General features: G+C 39.2%; 1 protein-coding gene across 1 annotated transcript; it reads right to left on the bottom strand.

The window, feature by feature from the left end:
- Nucleotides 1-8541: 8541 nt before the first annotated feature.
- Nucleotides 8542-12482, bottom strand: LOC112261360 (transmembrane protein 130-like). The gene is made up of 8 exons (XM_024436636.2): nucleotides 12449-12482; nucleotides 12262-12347; nucleotides 11996-12164; nucleotides 11560-11705; nucleotides 11332-11413; nucleotides 10963-11165; nucleotides 9615-9727; nucleotides 8542-8834 (listed from the first exon to the last, which is right to left on the bottom strand). Exons 1-8 carry the CDS (start codon nucleotides 12454-12456, stop codon nucleotides 8664-8666), a joined length of 978 nt encoding a protein of 325 aa, XP_024292404.2. The 5' UTR covers nucleotides 12457-12482; the 3' UTR covers nucleotides 8542-8663.
- Between the last annotated feature and the right edge of the window lie 435 nt (nucleotides 12483-12917).

The following is a 12917-nucleotide window of genomic DNA, read 5'->3' on the forward strand; positions in this document are numbered from 1 at the left end:
ATCAGCCTGTCTTTGGTGGTTAGAATGGGTACTTCAGAGTCCAATTCAGAAATGTCCTTATAGGTTAGATATTTCAGCGGTTGTCGGCCATCGCATTCAATGGTATAGAATTCCTAGCTGCAGACTAGTAATTAGTATCAAAGATTTGTTCTTATTCTGTCGGTATCGATAGTCTCAGAGTTTAACCACGTGGTATGGTTAAGAATTCAGCATCTACTCAAACCTTAGCCCTCTCAGTTATCGAGGTAAGCTGGTCTAAAAGGAATTCCTCCCGGTGGGGGTTATATAGTAGGGGCCTGAGGGCACACAGTGCATTGTGAAATCTGTGAATGTATTGTAATGTTATTGTCACGGCCGTTGAAAGAACTGGACCAAGGTTCAGCGTGGTCAGCGTACATATTCTTTAATTTTAGAAAATACGCTGACCAAACAATAAACACTACAAAACAAACCGTGACGCTATAAACAAAGTCAACTTCCAACAAAGACAGGTGGTAAAAGGGCTACCTAAGTATGGTTCTCAATCAGAGACAACGATAGACAGATGTCCCTGATTGAGAAGCCTACCTGGCCAAAAAATAGAAATACAAATAATAGAACATAGAATACCCACCCCAAATCACACCCTGACCAAACCAAATAGAGATGTAAAAAGGATCTCTAAGGTCAGGGCGTGGCAGTTATAAAATTGTATAAACTGCCTTAAATCAAATCAAATGTATTTATATAGCCCTTCTAACATCAGCTGATATCTCAAAGTGCTGTACAGAAACCCAGCCTAAACCCCCAAACAGCAAGCAATGCAGGTGTAGAAGCACGGTGGCTAGGAAAAACTCCCTAGAAAGGACAAAACCTAGGAAGAAACCTAGAGAGGAACCAGGCTATGAGGGGTGGCCAGTCCTCTTCTGGCTGTGCCGGGTGGAGATTATAACAGAACATGGCCAAGATATTCAAATGTTCATAAATGACCAGCATGGTCAAATAATAATAATCACAGTAGTTGTCGAGGGAGCAGCAAGTCAGCACCTCAGGAGTAAATGTCAGTTGGCTTTTCATAGCCGATCATTAAGAGTATCTCTACCGCTCCTGCGGTCTCTAGAGAGTTGAAAACAGCAGGTCTGGGACAGGTAGCATGTCCGGTGAACAGGTCAGGGTTCCATAGCCGCAGGCAGAACAGTTGAAACTGGAGCAGCAGCACGGCCAGGTGGACTGGGGACAGCAAGGAGTCATCATGCAGGTAGTCCTGAGGCATGGTCCTAGGGCTCAAGTCCTCCGAGAGAGAGAGTGAAAGAAAGAGAGAATTAGAGAGAGCATACTTAAATTCACATAGGACACCAGATAAGACAGGATAAGTACTCCAGATATAACAAACTGACCCTAGCTCCCTGATGCATAAACTACTGCAGCATAAATACTGGAGGCTGAGACAGGAGGGGTCAGGAGACACTGTGGCCCCATCCGATGTTACCCCTGGACAGGGCCAAACAGGAAGGATATAACCCACCCACTTTGCCAAAGCACAGCCCCCACACCACTTGAGGGATATCTTCAACCACCAACCTACCATCCTGAGACAAGGCCGAGTACAGCCCACAAAGATCTCCACCACAGCACAACCCAAGGCGGGGCGCCAACCCAGATAGGAAGATCACGTCAGTGACTCAACCCACTCAAGTGACGCACCCCTCCTAGGGACAGCATGGAAGAGCACCAGTAAGCCAGTGACTCAGCCCTGTAATAGGGTTGGAGGCAGAGAATCCCAGTGGAGAGAGTACAAATACAAAACTGCATTATTTTGAGATCCACCCCTGTAAACGTCATTTGCCTGATGATCCGCAAGTGGAGAAAGAGCTTGTCATTTCATACAAGGTGTCACGTTCTGACCTTAGTTCCTTTGTTTTGTCTTTTGTTTTAGTATGGTCAGGGCGTGAGTTGGGTGGGTTGTCTATGTGAGTTTGTCTATGATTTTCTATTTCTGTGTTTGGCCTGGTATGGTTCTCAATCAGAGGCATCTGTCAATCGTTGTCTCTGATTGAGAACCATATTTAGGTAGCCTGTTTTGTATTGTGGGTTGTGGGTGATTGTTCCTGTTTCCTGTGTTCACGTTATGGGACTGTTTCGTCTTCGTTCATTTTGTCGGTTTATTGTTTTTTGTTTATTGTTAAAGTATTCTATTAAAATGGATAATCATCACGCTGCATTCACCTCTCTTTCCCCAGACGACAAGCGTTACACAAGGGCATTTTTGTCAACGTTCACCCTCCTTGCATCCTCTCCTCGAATACCTTTGACCTTTTTCAAAAGGAGGCGAGAGAGGGCAGAAAAGAGAGGAGAGAGGACACAGGAGTTGAGCAAATCTAATTGAGAAAAGGTTGCTAGAAGCCAAAAGGATACTCTTGTTCATCCTCTGCTGAACTACATTACCAGTCCAAAGTTTGGACACACCTACTCATTCAGGGTTTTTCTTTATTTTTACTATTTTCTACATTGTATAATTTTATTTGAACTTTATTTAACTAGACAAGTCAGTTAATTAAGAACAAGTTCTTATTTTCAATGACGGCCTAGGAACAGTGGGTTAACTTCTTTGTTCAGGGGCAGAACGACAGATTTGTACCTAGTCGGCTCAGGGATTCGATCGCGTAATCTTTGGGTTACTCGTCCAACGCTCTAACCACTAGGCTACCTGCCGCCCCAAGAATAATAGGGAAGACATCAAAACTATGAAATAACACATATGGAATCATGTAGTAACCAAAAAAGGGTTAAACAGCTTGATGAGGTAGTCACCTGGAATGTATTTCAATTAACAGGAGTGCCTTGTTAAAAGTTCATTTGTGGACTTTCTTTCCTTCTTAACCATTCATTTGTGTTGTGACAAGGTATGGGTGGTATACAGAAGATAGCCCTACTTGGCAAAAGACTAAAAGTCCATATTATGGCAAGAACGGCTCAAATAAGCAAAGAGAAACAACAGTCCATCATAACTTTAAGACATTAAGGTCAGTCAATCAAGAACTTTGAAAGTTTCTTCATGTGCAGTTGCAAAAACCATCAAGCGCTTTGATGAAACTGGCTCTCATGAGGACCACCACAGGAAAAAAAGACACAGAGTTACCTCTGCTGCAGGATAAGTTCATTAAAGTTGCCAGCTTCAGAAATTGCAGGCCAAATAAATGATTGACATAGTTCAAGTAACTGACACATCTCAACCAACTGTTCAGAGGAGCCTGCATGAATCAAGCCTTCATGGTTGAATTAGGGCTGGACGATATGGCAAAAACATTATATCATTAATATTACCTCAGAATTTCTCCCCAAGAACGGTGATTTTGACGGTGACAACCTGCTGATTACCTGCTGCTTCATAGGACCGAAAAGCCTTGAAAGAGAACACTATTTCTTTACCATATATTTGTCTTTATATAAGAAAATATTGTTTAATAGGAATAAATAATTTAAGCTGTTTTTAGATGGATTTTATATTGACATTGCTAGCTACTTATTTACCTCAGCCAGGCAGTTTTATTTAGCTAACATTATCTAAGTTAGCTAGCTAACTCTTATTGTAGCAGCTTTCTGTTTGTATCTAGCTTCCACTTTAATGGCATCCCCCGACAACATTTTCTTTTATCTTTCCAACCAGGCGAAGTACTATGAAGCCACCACTGATCTTGACAAGAGGGGGTCAGAAATTCACAATTCAGGGTAGTGCTGGGTGATATGGCCAAAATATTGTGTCATGGTATTTTTTTTAAATTGGACGGTATGACAGTATTTGACGGTATTTTTAGTTGTTAAATAATAAAAGTTCTACATTTGCTTTATGAGTAGTGAATGATCCTAGAGTGGCAACACATACATTCTAAGTGATTTCAATGAGTCTTTCTCCAATCTGATTGTTTTATACTGTTCAATTGAACTTCAACCAAAACAAATTTCAGCACTTTTGTCATTTCTGCATTTCTTGAACTCAATTGCAGTGGTGGAAAAAGTATCCAATTGTCATACTTGAGTAAAAGTAAAGATACGTTAATAGAAAATGACTCAAGTAAAAGTCACCCAGTAAAATACTACTTGATAAAAGTCTAAAATTATTTGGTTTTAAATATACTTAAGTATTGAAAGTAAATGTAATTGATCAAATGTACTTAAGTATCAAAGTAAAAGTGTAAATCATTTCAAATTCCTTATATTAAGCAAACCAGATGGAACCATTTTCTTTCTTTTTTAAATTTATGGATAGCCAGGTGCACACTCCAACACTCAGACATAATTTACAAACATAGCATTTGCGTTTAGTGAGTCCTCCAGATCAGAGGCAGTAGATGTCCAGTGATTTTCTCTTGACAAGTGTGTGAATTGGACCATTTTCCTGTCCTGCTCAGCATTCAAAATGTAACGAGTACTTTTAGGTGTCAGGGAAAATGTTTTGTGTAAAAGGTACAGTATTTTCTTTAGGAATGAAGTGAAGTAAAAGTTGTCAAAAATAGTAAAGTAAAGTACAGATACCAAATTAAAGGACTTAAGTAAATATACTTTGAAGTACTTTACACCACCGCTCAATTGAGATAATTTCCACACGTAGGGCTGCACGATATAGGCAAATAATCTAGGACTTATTTTTAAGCAAATGTTGCAATTGCGATTTGACTTGCGAATTATAGTAAAACTGTTGGAATCATGGAAATAGAATGACTATTCTAATTATAATAGTGGGCACTTTGAATACAGTGTTGTTTGAGATGACAACAAATTAAAATGCCAGGGAGGTGTTATTGTGACAGGGTAGGTACTAAAGTGGTGATACGTGTTTCCTAGGGGTCCCTATAAGCGTTGGCTACATTGCATGTTTTCTCTTAGCTACATCATGTAACGTAAACTCACGTAAACTCGTACATCGCCTTGGTCCATACAATTGCCCTTATTTTAGCGCCCCAAAAACGTAAGACTTCCAGATCAACTGTAATGTCAATACCATTGTAAAGCACAATTTCTCCCCTTTCCAACAGAATCAATTACATGACCTAAACGCTGCCCTTTTCTGCATAATTCAAGCAGGCAATGAGCCCCGTCGGGTTTAAAAAAAAATGGCGGGTGGGGATGCGAAACTAATGCGTGATAGTGAGAAGGAGAGATGTTGTGTGGGAAAATTGCTTTTTTTCACTCGATCTGTCCAACTTATCACCTTATCGCCTCTAAAATGTAAATAAAACACTATAAAGAGTTTATATAATGTGTCATTCCATACCTATTTGAAGGTTTGTGTCAAATTTGAATCAGGTTTTTAGGGCGGTGCTAAAGTGATCTTAGAAGTAAACAGCGGCTTTGAAAATGATGAGCGCATGCAATGATGACGAAAAAATGACTAGGTATCCCCCCTTACCCCGTCACTGTCCATTTCTTTTTTTTAAAGGATGATAGAAGTGCTACACCTGGTGGAGAGAGATTGTAAGACAGAAATAGTTGCTTTATGCGTGCTGTACGTTACGTCATGACACGTCAAGATGTAACGGAGGGTCAGTTTTTTCAACTTTTCTCCAATACTATGGAGCCATTACCATGTCGATCAACGCTTGAATAGAAACCTAGTTCACACCTCCGATTTTGACGTCAACACAGTCGCTACAGTCCCATTAGTTTTCTTTGTAGCCTCGTTTGAATGTTACATTTGTACGGAATGGGGTGAGTTCACGTTAGCTAACATATTCTTGCTTTGCATATTCCTCTTTGATTTAGAAGATACTGTCGCACAAACAACATGCTGATTTAGGTCTACACCATCACTGGTATTATCAGGCTGTATTAGCTAGCTATGTTTGCTCTTACTCAGTACATTTATTAGCTAGCTATTAGCATTAGCGGCTAACAATTAGCGTCTCACAAGATTTAGAGCAACTTGCTAAGAAAAGACAAACTAGCTGTTTGCTGATGTAAGAAACACAAACTAATAGTGTCATTATAGAACACTAGTGGATTTATATTAAGAAGCAAAGTGACAACAGCATTGTTGTCGTCAACATTGTTGCATCTGCTGCATTGACCATGCAGACTGAACGCAAATGTCTAGCGGTTGAGGAACATCAAATGCGCTCCTTGAGTAACAGGGTGCGTGGCTAGGTCTGTGTGGAAAGTGGCACGGCGAGAATGTGGAGAGAGATGACTCAAGTAGTGAAGTAAACCATAAAAATTGACAGTACAGTACACATGGCTTATAACATTTAACAAACCAAACATTCAAATACCGGTATAGAAGGTCAAGTAAAAACACGGTCCCTGCATCAATACGGTATACCGCCCAGCCGTAGGTTGAATTGCTGCAAAGAAACAATTACTAAAGGACACCAATAAAACAAGAGACTTGCTTGGGCCAAGAAACTCGATCAATGGACATTAGACCAGTGGAAATCTGACCTTTGGTCTGGTGAGTCCAAATTTGAGATTTTTGGTTCCAACCGCTGTGTCTTTGTAAGACGCAGAATAGGTGAATGGATGATCTCCTTGTAACCAGTGTTGTACTGCACCGCTGTATTGTGTGTGGTTGATTGAGACTATAGATGTGGACTTTGGAGATCAGATTGTTTAAATGAATCAGAATTCACTCTCTGCATCTGCATCAGAAAGAAAAGACAAAACGTTTGTAGAGCACATATGTTCCGTGAATCGTTGCCTCTTTCTACAATAGACACACAATAAAAGGGACTGGGATCATTCGAGGAGCTAGCCATTGTTCACACATACAATAGCTAGCTAGTAACCACAGGCAATGTTGAATTCAAAATATTAATATCATCCTAAAAAGTACAATTACAATTGCATCTTAACAATAGCATCCACTTATGAGTAACCTCTAAATATACATCATTATTCATGAACAAAACACTGTGTGTATGACTTTGTGCTTAAAAGAATCAAGAGTCTACCTCTCATAGTGCATCAAAATGATTTGAGCAGGAGCACGCAGGGCAAAACGGAAGTACACACTCCCCTATTTCCAGGATGCAGGCATGCATTATAACAAATCAACATGCTATATTAATATATGAACCTGGTGAAATTCACAAAGTACTTTAACAACTGTTACATCAGCATGTGTGGTTCCCACAGTGAAGCATGGAGAAGGAGGCGTGATGATTTGGGGGTGCTTTGCTGGTGACACTGTCAGTGATTTCTTTAGAATTCAAGGCACAGTTAACCAGCATGGCTGGCACAGCATTGTGCAGCGATACACCATCCCATCTGGTTTGCACTTAGTGGGACTATAATTAATTTTTCAACAGGATAATAACCCAACACACCTCCAGGCTATGTAAGGTATATTTGACCAATAAGGAGAGTGATGAAGTGCTCCATCAGATGACCTGGTCTCGTCAATCACCCGACCTCAACCCAATTGAGAGAGTTTGGGATGAGTTGGACCGCAGAGTCAAGAAAAAGCAGCATACGTGGGAACTCCTACAAGACTGTCAGAAAAGCATTCCACGTTCTGCTGGTTGAGAGAATGCCAAGAGTGTGCAAAGCTGTCATCAAGGCAAAGGGTAGCTACTTTAAATAATCTCAAAAATAAAATATATTTTGATTTGTTTAACACTTCTTTGGTTACTACATGATTCCATAAGTGTTATTTAATAGTTTTGATGTCTTCACTATTATTCAACAATGTAGAAAATAGTAAAAATAAAGAAAACCCCTTGAATGAGTAGGTGTGTCCAAACTTTTGACTGGTACTGTAGGTAATGGAGGAGGTAAGCACACTCCAAATGGTAGACTGAATTGATTTTAAAGTAAGCCCACTGTCATTTAAATGCATCCAAATTAAATAACAAGAATTGCTCCGGGAGTGTGAGCCAGTGAGTCAGCACCCAACCCTTATTGCCGGTTGCATCCTGGTCTCATACAGAGAGAAAAGGCCTCAGACCTAGCGTAGTGAAATGAGTCAACGACAATTCCCGATTGACTAATCTTCTATCCTGTCTCTACATTGTTCAATTGAGGTATATTATACCATAAAATGGTAAAAATAGAAAAATTACATAAAATAACAATTCATATTATTTAATGATTGTGGGTATATAACATGAAGAAGGCCTACATCTCAAGTTAGATTGTATTGTAAGATACCATTCAAATAAATAACGATGGTACCTTTTGGTAGTCATGAGCAGCAAGATAAATATGTAGAAATAAAGGCGACAGATGTCGATTACCCAACAAATACATCAATTTTGGGGGACAAAAACAATGTATAACAATGTAAATATAACAAGACTTCTTGCTGACAGACACTTGATTTATCTTTACTTTCATCATTGACTTTCTTGGCATTCCATAAAAATCCAATCATTTTGTAAACATGTTCTATAGATGTTGACAGCCAGTATCTTGAAGTAATAGCCATCAGAACCGTTCCCTACAGGGTTACTAGCAGGTCTCATCTATCGGCATAGGGGATCCAACAAATCCCCCTACATGATTCCATATGTGTTCTTTCATAGTTTTGATGTCTTCACTATTATTCTACAATGTAGAAAATAGTCAACATAAAGAAAAATCCTGTAATGATTAGGTGTGTCCATACTTTTGACTGGTAATGTATATTAATCTCAAACTATACATTGATAGCAAACTATTAACAAGCTCAAATCAAAGTGTATAAATGAAGACTAGTTGCGGTAGGATTTGGCGACAGATCTGGTCCCGTGCTGTAGAAGGGGTTGGACCTCTTCGTTCTTTGGCCTGGACACATAGAGATCACTACTGATATCAGGGATGTCCTGTTGTGGCTGCAGTTCCATGTTCATACTGGAGTAAGTGGCGTTACTGGACTTAGACATCTGTAAAATAAAAAATACATATTTACGCTGACACACAAGTGTTTTTTGGAGTTTGTAGGGCTGCATTGTCTGAATATTTATTAGTAATTTTATACTGAACAAGAACAAATACACTGTGCAAACCCCTATCATTTGACAGCAGTGATGTATGCCGTCATTGTAAATAATAATTTGTTATTAACTGACTTTCCTAGTTAAATAAAGGTTAAATAAATAACTAAAAGTAAATGTAGAGTCCAGTAAACCTCGAGTCCTTCATACTCGAGTCACGAGTCCCTTTGTCATGCTAAAAGCTGTGGTTCAACCGTTTTTTAGCCAGTATGTTCAATTATGCAAAAGGAAAAGATTTTCTGAAAACAAAGTCACTACTAAAGTCACTACTAGTCTGAGTCAACTCTGAGTCCTGTTTCTTTACGTAATATGTAATTGTTGTACTGTATGTGTGTCTATAGTTTCGTTCAATGTTGTGTTAGTGTATGCAAGTTGTTTTATCTGCTGCTGTTGGACCAGGTCTCTTTTGAAAAATAGATTTTATCTCAATGAGAAAAATCTGTATAAATATAGGTTAAATAAAAAATTAAATAAAAACTACAAAACTGCTTGACTGTGCTTTCTATGGTTACGACCAAGTTTTTGAATTGATCCTAAGTCAATATGTTAGGTATACATGTAGATCAACCGTTTGTGGCTACATTGTAGAATAGCCTCATATCTTTAGGAGGAGTATAGAAACAGAGCATAACATTCTTCAACAAGTCCCTCTATCAGTCTCCTTCTTACCTGTGGATTGCTGTTGCGTCCTTTCTTGTGGCGACAGGCCATAACAGTGATGAAGGCGAGGATTGCCAAGACAATCCAAGCACACATCATGATGAAGAGCAGGTTAAAAGAGGCTATAAGGAGACAAAGAGAGAACTGTTTTGACCATAGTTATAGGAATGGAAAACACTTCACATACTGTAATATTACAGTATTACATGATGCAGTTAGACAAGCTTGAATACTGGTCATAAGTTCTACAAGCAGAATTGATTTTCTTTCACAATTATCTCCCAATTAGTGACTGTCATACTCCCGAGTATCTGCATACATGATTATTAGAACGTCTCAACTTTGAATCATGTTCCTATTTAAACAAACCATCCTTCTTTCGGTAGTCTGGTTTCAAACAATCTATTTGTTATGCATTAAAATGAGGTCACAAGCTTCCTGAAACTCCTCTGTAACGATACCATCCAGCACAAATCAATTCACCACAGGAGACAAATGCAGTATGGGGTGTGGGTCCTGCTGTTAAATTGCTCTCCTCCAGAACTCCTTAGCTACATTCCTCAACCCTGCCCACTGTCCCACTGACGTCTTTTCATTTCTCTGAACACACTATCACTCGGTTCAGCTGAAGATTACAGGAAGAACCATGAAATCTAAAGAGATAAATTCTCATCAAAACCTCTTGTGCCACCAGAACTGCTGAGGGACACTGTACTAATAGATGGATCATTTGTACCATATCAAACAGTCTATACTGTATTCAAATCAAATCAAAATGTATTTGTCACATGCTCCGGATACAACAGGTCGTAGACCTTACCGTGAAATGCTTACTTACAAGCCCTTAACCAACAATACAGTTCAAGAAATAGAGTTAAGAAAATATGTACTAAATAATATAAAAATAGCTAAATAAAAATAGGTAACACAATAAAAATAACAATAATGAGGCTATATACAAGTACAGGTTACTCAAGTTATTTTGTACATGTAGTTAGGGGTAAAGTGACTATACATAGATAATAAACAGCGAGTAGCAGCAGTGTAAAAATAAAGGGAGGTGGGCGTGTCAATGTAAATAGTCCGGGTGACCAATTGATTAATTGTTCAGCAGTCTTATGGCTTGGGGGTAGGAGCTGCCTTTTGGTCCTAGACTTGGAGCTCGGGTATTGCTTGCCGTGGTAGCAGAAAGAAAAGTCTACAGTATGACTTGGGTGGAGTCTTTGATAATTTTTTGGGCCTTCCCAAAAAAGTGAGAGTACAAAGTGTGTACTGTACTGTACTATCCTGTAGCTTCTGCCTTGCGTGACTAATGTGGACCAAATCTCCACAGACCACATGATAACACCAGACTTACGATCTCTCCTCACAAAGATGTTGTAGGAGGTCTGCAGTTTGCTGATGTCATTGCGGGCGCTGATGTCCAGACAGTGGACTCCTAAAGCTGTGAAGGTGTGGTTCAGTGTCATGGTGTTCTCATACAGCATGGTCAGGTGGCAGCCTGTAGGGGTTGCTGATACACAGTTCTGTAGGAACCTCCAACAGACCCACATGGGAGGACTAGAGAGAGAGAGAGATGATGAGAATAAATACAACACACCCACATTGGAAGACTAGGAAACAGAGAGAGGAGAGAGAGAATAAATGAGCTGATTATTTGATGTGTTATACATGTTTAGTATGTTGTGTGTGTTAATTGTGTGGCCTACTGAGAAATTGTACCCACCTTCCATCCACATGAACAACCAGACTGTTGTTTCTGGAAACCTGGAAACTCAAAGGGCTCAACTCAATATTTCTGATGGCGTCTGGAAAATAGCAGAGATGTGCAATACACCTACATTGGTGTTGTGGTGTCACTTACTGTATGGTAAACCTAATGTGATATTTAAAAGCTCTACTATTTCAAACCAGATAATTATGAACAACAATGATGTGTATTCTGTCTACCTACCCAAAACTGTAACGTCCATGGTGTGTACCCCAGTTACTGGAGTAGAGGTTTTGTTCACTTGGGCCCCAACTCTCAGCCGCAGAGTGTAGTTTCCAGGGGATGAGTAGTTATAGTGCACAGACGGCTCCGATCCCTTCAGCACCTCTCTTACAGAACCAGAATATTGATTGATGATTTATTGAGCAAAATTATTCATTGAGGACAACCCAGGGATAACAGGTTAAAGCATTTCCACTTGTTTCTAACGTGGTCCCCGATGGAATTCATTCAACACTGACAAGACAACAGAAACCACAGTAATCCTTACAGTAAAAAAACAGCATCACACAACATCGAATAAATAAATAACAAATGAAACAACCACATAATATTTAAATGTATAGCTAAACTACAAAACATACATTCGATGATAAACAGGCAGTCCACATAGGCCTACCCGTTGCCGAAGTCCCAGGTATAGTTGAATCTGGCAGTGCGTAAAGTGTTCCTTGGATCGAACAGTTCAAACTTTGTCTCGGTTGGAACTTCAGTGGCCAGCTCCTTGTCCCGCAGATAGGTCACATTTCCATCCCTCTGAATGAAGCTGAGCTTGCCTGTAATATTCTCTGAGTAAAAATGTAAAAATTATATGTGTTTAGTGTACATTTTGTTAAAATAGTGTTGTATTGAAATAATGTTGTCTATGCGTAAAAGTAAACCTACTCAGATGGATCAAACCGTCTGTCACGAGCCCAAAAACCTGGGGGCTCAGAATCAGTGGAAGTGACATGACCAACGCAATTATTTTTCTGAAATCATAAACCAGAAGTTCACAAAATGATGTTGAATGTACTGCAATGTAATTCGAATTATTTGCCCAAATATTACACATACAACACATAATATTTACCGATACATTTGCACTTGTGAAGAGGCAGATGGTGTAGGATACTTCAGGACTAAAACGTTTAGAAATGTGGACAGTCTTTAAATGGACAACCTATAATAGGTGCTTTGTCAGCCGGTACCAGCTAATTGTTCATGCCTTCTAAATTTCACAGATACATGTACAAGCTTGAAATTATGTCCATGCGTTTTAACCATGTGCCTGCCTCAGATTACAAAGAGTTGTTGTGTTGTAAATCACTGTCCATGGTGGAGGATACACATGAGTTTATGGCCCACATCAAAAATGTGCAGGACACTTCATAGTAACGGCCAATTTAAATTTTTCCTCCTACAGTGAACGAAAATAAAAACACAACATGTAACAATCTCAAAGATTTTACTATATATATATATATATATATATATTTATTTATTTATATATATACTGTATATACTGTATATTCGGGCAAGTAGCGTTCTCCTGTTATCCG

This window comes from Oncorhynchus tshawytscha, linkage group LG27 (genome assembly GCF_018296145.1).
Source record: "Oncorhynchus tshawytscha isolate Ot180627B linkage group LG27, Otsh_v2.0, whole genome shotgun sequence".
NCBI lineage: Eukaryota > Metazoa > Chordata > Actinopteri > Salmoniformes > Salmonidae > Oncorhynchus > Oncorhynchus tshawytscha.

Coding starts and splice junctions, on each gene's coding strand:
- LOC112261360 (XM_024436636.2), bottom strand. Junction 11,706..11,995: donor ACCTGGGACTTCGGCAACGG/GTAGGCCTATGT, acceptor TGGTTCTGTAAG/AGAGGTGCTGAAGGGATCGG. Junction 9,728..10,962: donor CATCTTTGTGAGGAGAGATC/GTAAGTCTGGTG, acceptor GTCTCCTTATAG/CCTCTTTTAACCTGCTCTTC.